General features: G+C 37.3%; 1 protein-coding gene across 3 annotated transcripts in view; it reads left to right on the forward strand.

The window, feature by feature from the left end:
• The window catches only part of WDR33 (WD repeat domain 33), a 69,163-nt gene that overhangs the window by 11,724 nt on the left and 43,153 nt on the right, over positions 1-14,286 (forward strand). For all 3 annotated transcript variants that reach the window (XM_088170554.1, XM_088170555.1, XM_088170552.1), the window contains exons 2-7: positions 5,267-5,487; positions 7,204-7,272; positions 7,722-7,826; positions 8,436-8,531; positions 8,987-9,138; positions 10,896-10,993. In XM_088170554.1, the coding sequence (XP_088026680.1) occupies positions 5,284-5,487; positions 7,204-7,272; positions 7,722-7,826; positions 8,436-8,531; positions 8,987-9,138; positions 10,896-10,993 (724 nt within the window). In that variant the 5' untranslated portion in view covers positions 5,267-5,283. The remainder of the gene's footprint in view (positions 1-5,266; positions 5,488-7,203; positions 7,273-7,721; positions 7,827-8,435; positions 8,532-8,986; positions 9,139-10,895; positions 10,994-14,286) is intronic.

Here is a 14,286-nt window from a genome sequence, read left to right on the forward strand (position 1 = left end):
TCACTGTAAAAGTGCTCATTTTAGAGTCTGTGTGTGCTTTATAGTAGAACTAATACATGTTTAAAGAAGCATCATATGGATACACTCAGGACATTTTTAGCACTCGTTTTCCTTTGCTGCTTTAGCCATTTCAGGCCATGTCTTTTACTCTTCAGTGTGTTGTTTTTAGTGAGCAGCATAGGGTTTGCACAGTAACTGCTGCTTGCACTCTGCAGCATAACCTTCTTTGCTACCATTTGGAAACACACTTTTGTTTTGACATAGTCAGTTTATAACTCACTGTATTCCACCCTAGTTTCTTTACCTTCAATTAAAAATACCTATTAAATAGCAAGGATGTTTTAGTTACCAGTTAACTGCATTTCATTAATGATGAGCTTTATTTTTTACGCGACCCATATCTAATATGTCAAGATCACACATAAATTAGGGTTTTTTTTTCTTATAGTATTGAACTACCTGAAGTAGTGATGCATTTAATATAAGCCAGGACTCTCCAAGCTTTACCAGTTTGGTGGTTTTGGTTTGGTTTGAGTAGCCTAATTTGTTTTATTTTCATTTAGTGAAGTTGTGTGTGAAATGCTTTGGTTGCATGATTGATGTTGCAATCTGTCAATTTTCAAAACTTAATGCAAGGTTAATTTTTATGTAAAAGGAACAACCGTATCAAAATAAGATGATAAAGTAATAACACTGACATTAAATACCAGCATTACCTTTGTAGCCTTATTTGGGTATGTTAGTTCAGTGGGAACCATTTTCTATAATTGACTAATACTGTATGTGACTTTTTGCTCATTTTAAAAAGCAAAGAAACTGCCCAAATCCATCTGCCTTTACTCCATGATGCTCTGGGTGTGAGATTTTTGAGAGTTTTTTTTCATTTTTAATTCTATTCTCCAGTAATATCCCTCTGATTGCTTGATGGCATTAATAGACTGGCATCCTTACACCACTACGGGGTGGAACAAAATGCTTGCTCTGTAAACTCTGTGTCCCCAAATAAATTTCTGTCTCAAAATGTGTGAGTCTTTAAAAGCGTTGTTCATGGGGACAGGAAAACTGGAATACAAAAATAAACTTAGTTCACTTTACAGTCAGGTTATAATGAACTGGAAGAAAAAGCAATTGATTGTTAACATTACTGTCCAGAAACAATAAAATGTGAGGTGACTTATACCAGATGTTGGAAACAAATCTTGCTGTTGCTTCTAATTGTGTGAATTAAGAAAAATATGGTTTCTTCCATTTAAACTCCTGTTGATGGACTGTAAAATAAAGAGAAAGTTTGATACTTTGCTTAGAATAGGAAGTCACAGGATTGCACAGTGTCCTCTAATTTGTTTGCATGTTTCTGCTCACACTGCCAATACAAAAGGAGCTTTAGCTAATAGACATGCTGAATTCTGACTTTGTAGTTCATAAAAAAGATCTTAAGGAGAGCCTGCTGAGGCTTTGATTTGTCACAACAAAAGACCAAGTAGGATACTGATAACCATTAAATGGGTATATTTTTCTGACTCTAATAGAGGTCTTGGGGAACAAAATGCAAAAAATGTTTAATGTAATAATTGTGTGCCAAAACTATTTCTTTCTAAAGCTGCTTTGTTTGGAAGCTTCACTTGGTGTGTGTATGTGCAGTAATGTGTGTGTGTATGTACACACATTTTTTACATATCTGTTCACAGATTATATACTGGTCATATGCACACATGACATGATGAAGATATTATGTGGATAAAACATAATATTTGAAGGAATTATTAGAATAAAATGGTCCTAAGCAGCTGGATAAACAATACTTTTCTTGTTTGTAAATGCAGGTAGAAGGCTTTTTGTGATAAGAGGCAGTGATCTTAAAAATTGGAACAGAATGTAAATTCTTCATTTTTCTGATCCTGTGTCATCTCCCATCATGTTGTTGTAGTTGCAGTGTCACTGTCTTGTCAGAATCGTTAATGTGGAAGGATCTTTGGGCATGAAGAGGACTAATTAACATGTTTGTACCTTTGGTCCTACTTTTTGCTGATATGGATTGCACCTTAAGTGAAGGTTGTTTATACTAATTTAAGCTAGACACTGGTTGGACTCATCTAAAACTGTTGTAGTCTAAATTGACCCATATCACACTTAATGCTGTACTTAGCAATGATAGTAATGCAGAACATTTCTTCAGCTAATTTTTTTTTTTCCTGGAACATGAAAATAAAGTATTAACTTGCTGCTTTGCAGTGTTTCCCTAAAAAGGGACTTTTGGGATGTAATGTTTTCTTGCAAATATAGCTGATCAAAAATTTTTTTTAAGCCCCAGCATAGATATTTTTCTGCATTCTTGGTCTCAGTTCTTGACATTTATTTTTGCATTGCCTATTAGGGAATATAGATGTGTGGTTTTGAAAAAATATTTTCTTCCCTCTGGTTTAGAGCACTGATTGGTATAAGGGAGTATCAAACTTCAGACTTGAGAAAGAGTAGTATTGGAAATTTCATCTGGGTTTCTGAGGCTCCTTGTGATGGGGTGCTGGTTTTTGTGGGGTTTTTTGATTGTTTTTATTGGGTTTTTTTTCCTCCAACTATTGAATAACTGCATTTAAGAAACCTAATGGACTTATATGCTTAATGCCAGCTTGTTCAGCTCATTTGAAGAAGCCACTTTCTCTTTTTTGATATAAACCCCCAACAATAAAATTTTACCATTGATCTTTAATACTTGAAACCTTTACAACAGTTTGATATCTCCTGCCAAGTTTTAAGAGAATTTGAGATGGTGTTAGGGAGACTTGAAGTCATTCCTGTGTGACAAAGTTTGGATACCTTGTTTCAGGCAGCCTGAATGTTGTAGCTGTGTGTTCCAGGGGTGGTCTGGTGTAGGGGGAGTGTTTGCAGACAATCAGGCACATGTAGGATCTGATTAGACCCCATAGATGCCTCGAATGGGGGCAACTTTCAGGCCAATGAGCCTGCCAGCCCCCAAATGAAGGCTTGTTTTTTTGAAAGCTGTTCCTTACCAAGTTGGTCTAATAAGATGCTGCACCTGCCAAAGGTGTTAAATTTCCTTAACCCAATTGAAGGAAATGCTGGTTTAGTTTGCACTTGTTTATCTCGAAGGGAGAATAGTTGTGATGGCTGTAGTGTGGGAGTTGTTTGTGCAGCAAGGAGCTGGCTGCTGTAGGTAGTTTGTTTTGTAGCTGACTGTCACACTTTGTCAGCATGAAAAGGAGAGTGTAAGTCCTGAGTTTGCAGAGGTGTTCGCTGCTCTGTGCCAACAAACTGCCTGATACTTAAAGGGCAACCTGCTCCTAGTGATTAGAAAGAACCACTTAAAAAGAATCAAACATTGCACTGCTTTTAAACAGTCTCTTAGATATCTAACATTTCTATCTTAGCTATATTTTACTATGTTAAAAAGGAAATATTTTTGAACTACTGGGATCAAAAAAAGCGAGATAAAATTGTAAAATTGGCAATGAAATTACTTCAGCTCTTTCAAATGGAAGATACAAGTGTTTTGACTACTTAGAAAAGTATATTCATTAATTTACAAGCAGATTATGTAGTCGTTTTTAAAAAGAAATCTGCTATTTCTTTTTTTTATTACATGCAGTTTGCTTCTGTGTAAACAGTCAACCTTGAGCACAAAGGAGAGTTTCTAGGCGTTTTTAAATTCCCTTGATGACAATGCTAGTTTTTTTTGGTTAAAATGTTTTCCAAAGTGAGTTTGGGATGTGGGGGAGAAAGTGTTCAGAATGAAGTTTGAGCTTTCATTGGTGTCAGTGCTTAGTGTGAAGTTAGTATACACTTTAAAGACTGTGTATATTGTGGTTTTCAGCTCTGGAGGAGTTGCTATGATCTCACCATTTAAGGATTTCTTAGACTGAAAAATGAGGTTTTACACTCATTTCCCTCTGTCAGAAAAATTCTGAACATTGAAATTTTCTCCCTACCCCTCACGTTTTCTTAACACTGACAGTGAGTCTTAGTTAAATTTACTAAACCTTATTAAATGTGTAACTCATTTTTTTTGTAGTCAGTTGAAAAGATACCTATAGGAAGAACGTGATCTGTGGTCCATTTACGAGAAGTGTGAAAGGAGTGTAATTTATTTTTAGGTCATAGAATAAAATGTTGAGTCAACATTTGAAAACATTTTCTCTTTTAATAGCTAAATTAACCTATGATTGACATGGTGTTTAATATTTTTTATACTGAATCTGAAATACCCTCTTGCCATTTCTTACATTCATTTATATTGTTTTACTGAGGACATTCTTTTCCTACACATTTTAATTTAGCAATGGTAATGCAAACTTAGTAGTGATGTATTTCAATGCAGAATTCCTCCTCATATATAACAAAAGTATTTACCTGTAAAGGTGGTATTTGCCCATCCAACATTTACCTGCTTTGATGCCGGTGTTATGTGGCACAGGGGAAAAATAATAATTACTCAGAGGAATCTGGAAATTTTTTTTGCCTACAAACAGTAATTTCTGAAGCTGTTACTCCTTGTATACTTAAGTTAGGGGAGATGCCAAGGTGGAATTTTTGTCATTGTTGTGTGATAACACACCTAGAAAAAGTAATTTCTGAAGCTGTTAACTCCCCCTTGTACACTGAAGTTAGGGGAGATGCTGAGGTGGGATTTTTGTCACTATTGTGTCGATAACACAACTAGAAACAGTAATTTCTGAAGCTGTCTGTCACTCATCCTTGCACACTTAGGGGAGATGCTGAGGTGGGATTTTTACCATTGTTGTTTTGGTAACACACCTAGAAACAGTCAGTTCTGGAGATGTCTCCCATCCTTGTACACTGAAGTTAGGGGAGATGCCCAGGTGGGATTTTTGTCACTGTGTGATAACCCACCCAGAAACAGTAATTTCTGAAGCTGTCTGTCACTCATCCTTGTACACTTAGGGGTGATGCTGAGGTGGGATTTTTGTCATTGTAGTGTTGGTAACACACCTAGAAACAGTCAGTTCTGAAACTGTCGCCCATCCTTGTACACTGAAGTTAGGGGTGATGCTGAGGTGGGATTTTTGTCATTGTGTGATAACACACCTAGAAACAGTCATTTCTGAAGCTGTCACTCATCCTTGTACACTCAGGGGAGATGCTGAGGTGGGATTTCTGTCGCTGTTGTGTGGTGACACACCCAGAAACAGTCATTTCTGAAGCTGTCGCTCCCCCTTGCACACTCAGGGGCGATGCTGAGGTGGGATTTCCGTGGCTGTTGTGTGGTCACTCCGTGTTTCGCTCTGTGCAGCCTGTCAGGACGCAGCCATGGCCACGGAGATCGGTTCCCCACCGCGCTTCTTCCACATGCCGCGCTTCCAGCACCAGGCGCCGCGGCAGCTGTTCTACAAGCGGCCTGACTTCGCCCAGCAGCAGGCCATGCAGCAGCTCACCTTCGACGGCAAGCGCATGAGGAAAGCTGTCAACAGAAAGACCATAGACTACAATCCTTCTGTCATCAAATATTTGGAGGTCAGTTAATGAGTTTTCTCATTTCCTTTACAAATTTTTTTTTTTTTTCTTCCCGATATTTGGCATTATATTTTTTAATTTACTGGGAGGTCTACTGCTGCGCTTTCAACCAAAATTACTTGTTAATTTGGGATGTTGTGAATAAAAAAGGGAGGTTGAGCATTGGCAGTAAAACTGCATGCATTGTGTATTTTGTGTAAAAACTAACTTTTGCCTTTTGTCTTGAAATTCCAAGTTGTCCTGCAGTTGACTATCTCGTGTAGTGTTCTGACTTTTAATAAGAAAATTATTATAAATAATGTAGTTGTTCTTATTTTTGTTTTGAAATAGAAATTTCCCAAAATGGAAGATGAACCTTTACCCCTTCCCATCCATAATCAGGGCACTAAAAATGTTTTCTCATGATTTTACTAAATGGCTCTTCAGCTTGCAGTGTGGCCTCTGAAAGTCATTTCTATAACAGTTAAGAAATAAAGAAAAACTTAAATGTGAAGTTTTATTGAAGAAATATTTCTAGTTCTTTAGTTCACCTGATGGGATGGCATTACTTAGGAAATACAATTTTCTCATCCAAGATTTACTCTACAAGTACGGAATGTTACCCTGGAAGAAATAGAATTAAATCTTAATATTGGCATTGTTGCAGATGCAAGAGCAACATTGCAAAAATGTGATTAAATTAATTCCCCTTGCTATGGCCAGTGCATGGTTATAGCTTGTAGGTGTTTACATTTAGGTTTTCTTAATAAATAATCCGTTATCTTCTAAGATCTGTTCAAACATCAGACATTTTAAACCCATTCTTATGATTTAGGAATGCCCCAAAAGAGATTCTATTAAAAGTGAATTTTTCTAAAATACGATTTTAGAAGTCCAGGACCTTTTTGCTGTGGCAGGAATAAGCACCCTCAAAATTCTGTTTATAAAAACAGTAACAACATGCAAAAAAAAAAAAAAAAATCAGGTCTCCATCTGCTGCCTTCAGTACTACTGATTTAATGTGGTTCTAGGGGAAAAAAAAAAAAAAACCTAACCAAGAAAATGTGTCATTTGCTCTTGGCTGAAGAAGTTGTAGCAAACTGTAGTGGTGCCTGCTGGGAATATTTTACCTAGAATTATAACTTGTTTCCACTATGTGCACAGATCAAAATTGGTAGGGTCTGTGGCACAAAGCCAAAATAAGTAATTTAATTCTAAATTAATGAGAAGTGTTTTTGAAAAGATTTTGTTTGACAACTCACAAAATTTAACTAATTGAAGACATTGCTATCTCTTGGTCGTCTAAGTTTCAGCCATTTGAAAGCGTTGTCTTTATGCTTGCACTGCAGAGGGTCCTTTTGTACCTCCTGCTGCTGTGTGGATTTCATGGGGAGTTCATGAGCACAGCTGCTCGTGGTGTCAGTTCTTGTCCTGAATGTAAAGCTTTGACACTGGGCACCAGAGTACCACAGCAATGTTCCTTGTTACATAGGACTGCTGCTTTCCTGGAGTTGCTTCAGTCTGATGAAATTAACACTTCAAACGTTCCTGACTCCTCTTCTTAAAATAATAAATTCCACATGTTCCTTTTCCTGAATCCAGTCTTAACACAGTTCATTCTAAAATCCTTGGAGCGCTTTAGAATTTCCCAAACAGGATCTCCACGTGTTTGTTATTTTCTATTATTTGATAATGAAGTACACTGTTATGAACTAGGAGTTGTTTTCTTCTTTCCAGAATAGAGTATGGCAGAGAGATCAACGAGACATGCGGGCGATCCAGCCCGATGCAGGATATTATAATGATGTAAGTAACTTTTGCCTATTCGCTGATGAAGTTGTGCAAGTAAAAATTGCCCAGAAAACAGGAAGGATTCTGCATGTCAACTGAGGTTATTTTTGTATCTGCAAAAAGCCTTAAAGCTATGAAGGGTATCTTCACTCTGTTATTTTGTTCTGTTGGAATTTGGAATCCATGTCCATGAAGGGACCTTAAGGTTGGACAGGCTTTTAATTTCTGTGCATAAGAACTTTCATAATGCAATGAGGTTGCAAAGCTGCTCTTGAGAATGCTGTTTCTGGATGTTTGGGTTGTTAAAGCATGCAGACTTTGAAACATTTCTACCAACTTACTTCTGGTAATGTCCCTGCAAATCACAACCTTGCTTTTCCAAAAATGGATGTTTAAACTGTGTTCTTTTCTTGAAGTTTCTGATTGAAACGTCATTAGTAAATCTTTTCTTTCTTCTTTTACAGTTGGTCCCTCCTATAGGAATGCTGAACAACCCTATGAATGCTGTGACAACAAAATTTGTTCGGACATCTACTAATAAAGTAAAATGCCCAGTGTTTGTTGTCAGGGTGAGTGCAGTGTTGGAATTACTTTGTTGTATTGTCTTAATTTAAATTGGACTGATTCTTAACTGAACGAGATGGCAGTTAAAGCATCTCTAAATAAAAATAGCATATGCAGTGTATGGACTACTTCTGTGTCCAGTCTTTCTATGGAGAGGTTTAGGAAAATAAATTGTAAGGTCTGAGTACACAGAGTTTGGGGTGCAATTGCTACCTTCCTTATTACATTTCAGAGAGCTGACATGTCTTGACTCAAAAGAAAGGAAGTTGGGTCTGTGTGCTGTTTGAGTCTTGTCGCAGCTTTTAACAACTTTTCCATGATGTCACAAGTATTGTTTAGTATGGATATTGTGTGCTAGAAATGCATTGGTGCCAGTAAGCTATTTCTTCTTTACAACTAGAGTTTTTAGTTGTTTTTACAGCAGGCTTTGTCTTATTATTACAAAAGTCTTCTGGCACAGTTCTGCATTTTTGCCTTCTTGCATCCTCTAGAACGTCATTTAGTATCTTCCATTTCCACAAAGTCCTTGAAGAAGCTCATGATTTGTTTGGAGAACTGTGAAGAAATATTTGAATGTTATATTTGCACAGTTTAGTTAAATGTTTCTTTTGCAGTGGACTCCTGAGGGGAGACGCTTGGTCACTGGTGCATCTAGTGGGGAGTTCACTTTATGGAATGGACTGACTTTCAATTTTGAAACGATATTGCAGGTAAAGTAATCTGTCAAGAGTTCTTTGTATTTCCTTGAGGTTTTGGAGCATGTCTTAGGAACACATCTTCACACTGTTTATCATGGTCTGTGGTCTGAGTGGTGATGGGAGCCTTAGAGATCTTTTATTCTGCTCTGATCCCATATCAGGCCATGGCTTCAGGCAATTCACTTAAATGCTTCTCATTCCACCTCCATCTGCTATATTAACTGTTCTCAAGAATGTACCATGAGTATTTGTAATAATAAAGAAACACTTTGGAAACAAAGTGCAAATACTCTTATTATTTAGAAGGCCATTGTATGCAGGTTAAGGGATTTTTTTCTCCCAACATCTTGAATGTAATTAGATCATCTCATTTCCTCATTGCAGCTGTTAAGTCATAACTTCAGTGTTTGTGTGGATCAGACAGTATTTGAATGTGTTTGCTAGAAGTTCTGTTTCTGAATTTGCAGGCTCACGACAGCCCTGTAAGGGCTATGACTTGGTCACACAATGATATGTGGATGCTGACAGCAGACCACGGGGGATATGTGAAATACTGGCAGTCCAACATGAACAACGTCAAGATGTTCCAGGCACATAAGGAGGCGATTAGAGAGGCCAGGTTTATACACAATATACCATTTTCTGTAGTACCTATTGCCATGATTAGACTGTTCTCTAAGTGTATTCTGGGTGCAGAAATGCATGGGTTCTGTCAGATTCTGGGAAACTTCCTGCACCACATAAACACAGTATTTCCTTTTGTTTCCACATTCTCACCGTTTTGCTGGCACCTTTCTGAATTAGTATTGTCCCAGTATCCGCCTCTGCAATATGTTAGAGATGTATTTGTCTGCCGCATTTTGCACTGGTATTCTTTTCATTTTTATATGGTGACAATGTGTATCAGTTATTCCTTTTTATACGCACTGTGTAAGACAACAATTTCATTCCAAATAAAGAATTCAGTCTTTAATAATCTAACTGAATAAAAATATAAAGCCTTCAGAAATAAAACACCTGCATAGTTCTCACAAAATAATAAAACACTAAATAAAGTGAAGAACTGCTTGGCTTGGTGAAGCCAGGACTTCCAGTAATACTAAATACCCACGCAGACTGCCACATACAGAAGTCTAATGTTAATACTGAATGGGTTCTTCAAGCTTGAAACTGTAAGAAAGCCATTGAAAAGAAGATTGTAGGATATTCTCTTGGTTCAGTGTTGATGCCTCAGTTGTGCAACTGTCTATATAAAAATCAAATCTAAAGTGATACTTACCAGTAAGGTGTAAATGGAGGGTGTTTCTAGAGCAAACTTGCATATAATTTTTAGTGAATGTTTTTAAAGTAAGCCTGAAGAGAAGCTGCAGATCCCAAATGGCGCTAAAACAGTGTTTCTTTGGGTTCAGGTGCTGGCCCTTGGTGATAAAGGTTCACTGCCACAAACTCGCTTTCTACTAAAGTCACCATTTTTCTTGGTAGGGTGCAGCATTTTCTGCCAGAGTTTGGTTAAGAGAAGTACTTACTTTGGATTCAGTTACTGTCTGACTATCATGGCCATGCACTGAATTTCTCTGCTGCTTTAGGCCCTTTCTTGATCATAAAGATCTAGGATTTCACAAGGGCTCCCTCATGTTCTTTCACTGCACCAGAAAGAAAGTTGAGTGCCTGTCAGTTGTTGGGGGTGTTCTGGCCCTATTCACGTGGTTAAATAACTCCTTGCTTTTCCAGTGACTTTCATCAATCAATGTTAACTGCTGAATCTGGAAGCTGCTTATGTGTCTGTAGGATTCTTTTCATGTTGTTGGTGGGGTGTAATAAGAGGGAGTGTTTCCAAATTGCTCTTATAAGTGGTATGTTTGTTTTATATAGTTTTTTTTTCCAACAGTTAAACCAAGTAGCATTTTCCTGTAACCAGCTTTCCCTTGTTTTTTGCTTCTCTGCTGCAAAGCACCTGTTGCTGAAGAGGAGTTTTTTCCTAAGAACTGTTCTCCTGTGCTCCTATGCAGTGTCACTTTCTTGTGGTATTACCAAACATGAAAAACTAGGCTAACAGTTACCAAACCATATTGATGTTTCTTCTCATCCTGCAGAGAAGGCACTGCTGTGTGCAGTCACAGATAGGAAGGTGCTAAGAATAAATGACAGATTTTTTTCCTCATTTGACAGGGGACTGCAATGTAATAGTAATCCTATACTAAATTCATGTCTTGTGAAGTGCCGTTTGGCAGGCACTGTATTCACTTAGAAGTGCCTATGTTCAAATGCCTCCTTCAGTGTATAACACATTACAGTATAATTTTGCCCTGTCTGAGAAGCATAGATAATCTGTTAAATGCTGACTTCTTTCCCCTGCTGTGTGTCTTCATGTAACAGTTTCTCACCCACGGATAATAAATTTGCTACATGCTCTGACGACGGCACTGTTAGAATCTGGGACTTTCTACGTTGCCATGAGGAGAGAATTCTTCGAGGTATGTGTACCAAAAGTACTGATTGGGGTATTTCAAGAGGGGGAAATCTTTTTTTTTTTTACTAGGTGTTCACAATACAGAAGTATCAGCTTGTCTACAATTTTTGTCTTAATGCTCCAAACAAGTTTTTGTTTGGCTGCTGCTATAGGTGTCTTCTATTCAGAGAGGCTGCAGTTCACAATGGCATTACACTGTATACTCTCCACTTGAGCTATAAACAATGGAGGTGAATAGAAGGACATTTTACTGCTCCTAAGTAGGTAAAAACAGCTGTTTCTGGATCAGGAATCCATTTATCTTTCTCCAAAGCTTAATCTTTGTGACTGATGTTATTTCAGAACATGCATCTCCATGCAGACGATTCCATTCTTTTCAGGGGTGTACCTTCCACTCTGATTTCTTCAGAGGCAAGGTGGTTATTTCTCATTCCTTAAGAGGAAGAGAATATTTAAGTAGAGAAAACAGGTGAATTTTGATCACATCATTTATAGCACAGGCAAATAATCCTAGCTATGGTTCAAGTTTCTGTCCAACATCTGTGTACACTAAATTCTGGTGCCTTTCACTGGCCTTCTTGGGCCTTTCTCCTTCTCTTGCTGCAGTCCTAATGAGCAGTATCAGTAGCTTCTGACAGCTGTTCCTTTTTTGCAGAGATGTCCAAGGTATATAATTTAATAAGAGAATATATTAAAAGGCTACTATGAAACTGAGGGCTGTAGATGTGCAGATAATATTCAAAGAAGGTATGGAATAAAAACATGGGCTTTCAGTTCTAGGTGTGTGAGCTTGTTCAGTGCTTTCCTAAATTAAGGATTTTTTTTTTTTTTAAATCATGCCTCCAACTTGGACCTGCATTCCGTATTTTATGAAGTAGAGCTCTCCCTGTTACTTTTGACTCTTAAGATCTCCTCTTGTTTTACAAGCATGTTACTTTTAAACACCACTACTTTGCAAAGACATTGAGCTTCAGCATTCTTGCAGTGATGATACTTTAACAGCATGTGTCCATAGACATTATGGTAGGTGTGTTCTTTGTCTGGCAAACAAATTTCTAGGTTATGTTATTTACCTGTTACTCTGGAAGGCCTCAAGCAGATTTGGGTCTGCTTTGCTTGATGCTTTACAAAGAAATCATTCTGCCTTAAATATATTCTGTATCCTCACCTAGGCAGTACTAACCATGTGGAGGAAATAGGGATTGCCTCCATGCAGAGTTGTCATGATTATAAAAATCCCTCCACATCTACATTCTTTCAGTGTTCCGTGTAAAGAAAAAGGAGAAAAGGATTTAGTTCAGGCTATAGAGAGTACAATTTGCACTACGTTTTCTTTTGTTACTTCAGATAGAATTATCTTATCGTTTCTTAGTGTATACATCTCAATATTCAATTTTTAGTTTGCACATAATTCTTTAAAGAATACATTTGCTTCTTCTTGTATCATCTAACCACAATGCACTTCACCTTTTGTGTAAGTTGGAAGTGGTTTGAAGACTTTAGCATCGTTGGATAAAATTGAATAGGACAGATTATTCCTTGTTTCTGCTGTCAGATAAGCAAATAAACACCAGACCCCAACCTGAACCCAGAGAACACTAGCAAAAAATCCCCCACACCAAGGCAAAATAATACACAAACCCCTGATTGTTGGGAGGATATACTGAATACTCTGAATATACACATTTCATTTGGTCTCTAGGACTGGTTTTAAATATGGTCAGAAGAGTTATTTGAAAGAGCTGATGGGTAACATCATTTTCTTGGTAGAAAATAAAAGCTTTCACTCTTTTATTTGGAGGTTAGTGCTTATGGCTTTAGGACACTCATCTTCAGCTTTTGGCTTCTTCATGTGGATTCTGCTTTTACATTATTAAAAGTGTGACTTGCAATACTTTGCTGACTACAGCCTTCCAATTGTGTAAATATTAATGCCATTGCCATCAAGTTAGTGATCTGAAAATTAAAAGTTTAGTGCCACTATGTCAAAAGGATTTTATGTGCATTGCTCATATCAAATACAATGCTAGGAAGTTATTTTTATTTCCTACTTTCACACATCATACATCTATTCTGGATAATATTGGTGCTGTGAAGTTGAAGGAATTCTGCAGTGTCTTTTAGGTCCAGAGTTTCACTTCACATGTTAAGTTGTCACACAGAATTATAAAAATCAAATGTAACTATCAGTTTACAGTCAGCTGTATTAATTAAAAATATCAGCACTCTCAGGGATATGTCAATATATTATTGTTCATTATGATTTTTCAACAAGTTAAGGAACATATTTTTAAAAACAGATTTGAAGATTCTAATGTTAAGGAATGCTTTTGAAGTAATTCTGTAGAGAGCATTAAAGTTACTGGGATAAGCTTTGCTGGTATAAGAAAGGCAGGATTCCATAGACTTATTGCAGATGCTTTTGTTTGCACTGGAGCAAACTAATATTTATTCCTATTGTTTATTGAAATGGTTCCCTTAAAAGTGGCCTGAAGCAGCAATTCTAGACTTACCTTCTGAAGAGTATTGGAAAAACAATGGAAGTGGTAAATTATAGAAGATGAATTCTGGGGGCTTTCCTGGAGTTCTTTCAGCTGTCTGGAATAGGCTACACTTTTTCCAGTAGTTTAACCTGTGAATGCATGGGCTGCATGAGATACACTTATTAACTTATTTAATTCCTCAAAGTGAAGATGAACAGGACACCCTCCAGGGTGCCAGAGGTTCTGAGTCTCATTTCTCCAATCTTCAAGTCCATTTTTACTGGCCAGTTTTTCACTACTTAATGTTGCTTTGGCTGTCGTTTTCACCACCATGGCTTTCCAGGGCACAGGAGGGGGAGTTTGGGCATTTTGTTAACAGTACATGCAGATTTATCAGGCTCCTTTTTTAATACCCTAAAGAAATAAATAGGATTAAAATCTTGTTTCCTTGGGGAATCATCTTTAAATAATTCAAGTGAATCATCTTGGAAGAACTTGTAGGTGGAGGAAATAGCATTGAGTGTCATTGCTTCTCCACAGCCCAGCTGCTGCCTGGCTTTTCTCTTGAGGTAGAGGTGCTGTAGTCCTGATTTTGCAGCAGTTGCTTATGCCTGTGTGAATTTCTGTCATTTCACTATCTTGGTAATGGTAACAAGTGCAGTTTAGTGCACTTAGTAAAATACACAGGTAGGAACTTTACTGATGTTAAAAAAAAGTTCTTGCAAAAATAAGACGTGGAAAACAGGCTGTAGTATAGCAACATTTTATTTTCATGACAATTATCTGTTCCTCTGAAAGGCATTTCCAATAAAAC

This window comes from Sturnus vulgaris, chromosome 10 (genome assembly GCF_052056855.1).
Source record: "Sturnus vulgaris isolate bStuVul1 chromosome 10, bStuVul1.hap1, whole genome shotgun sequence".
Classification (NCBI taxonomy): Eukaryota; Metazoa; Chordata; class Aves; order Passeriformes; family Sturnidae; genus Sturnus; species Sturnus vulgaris.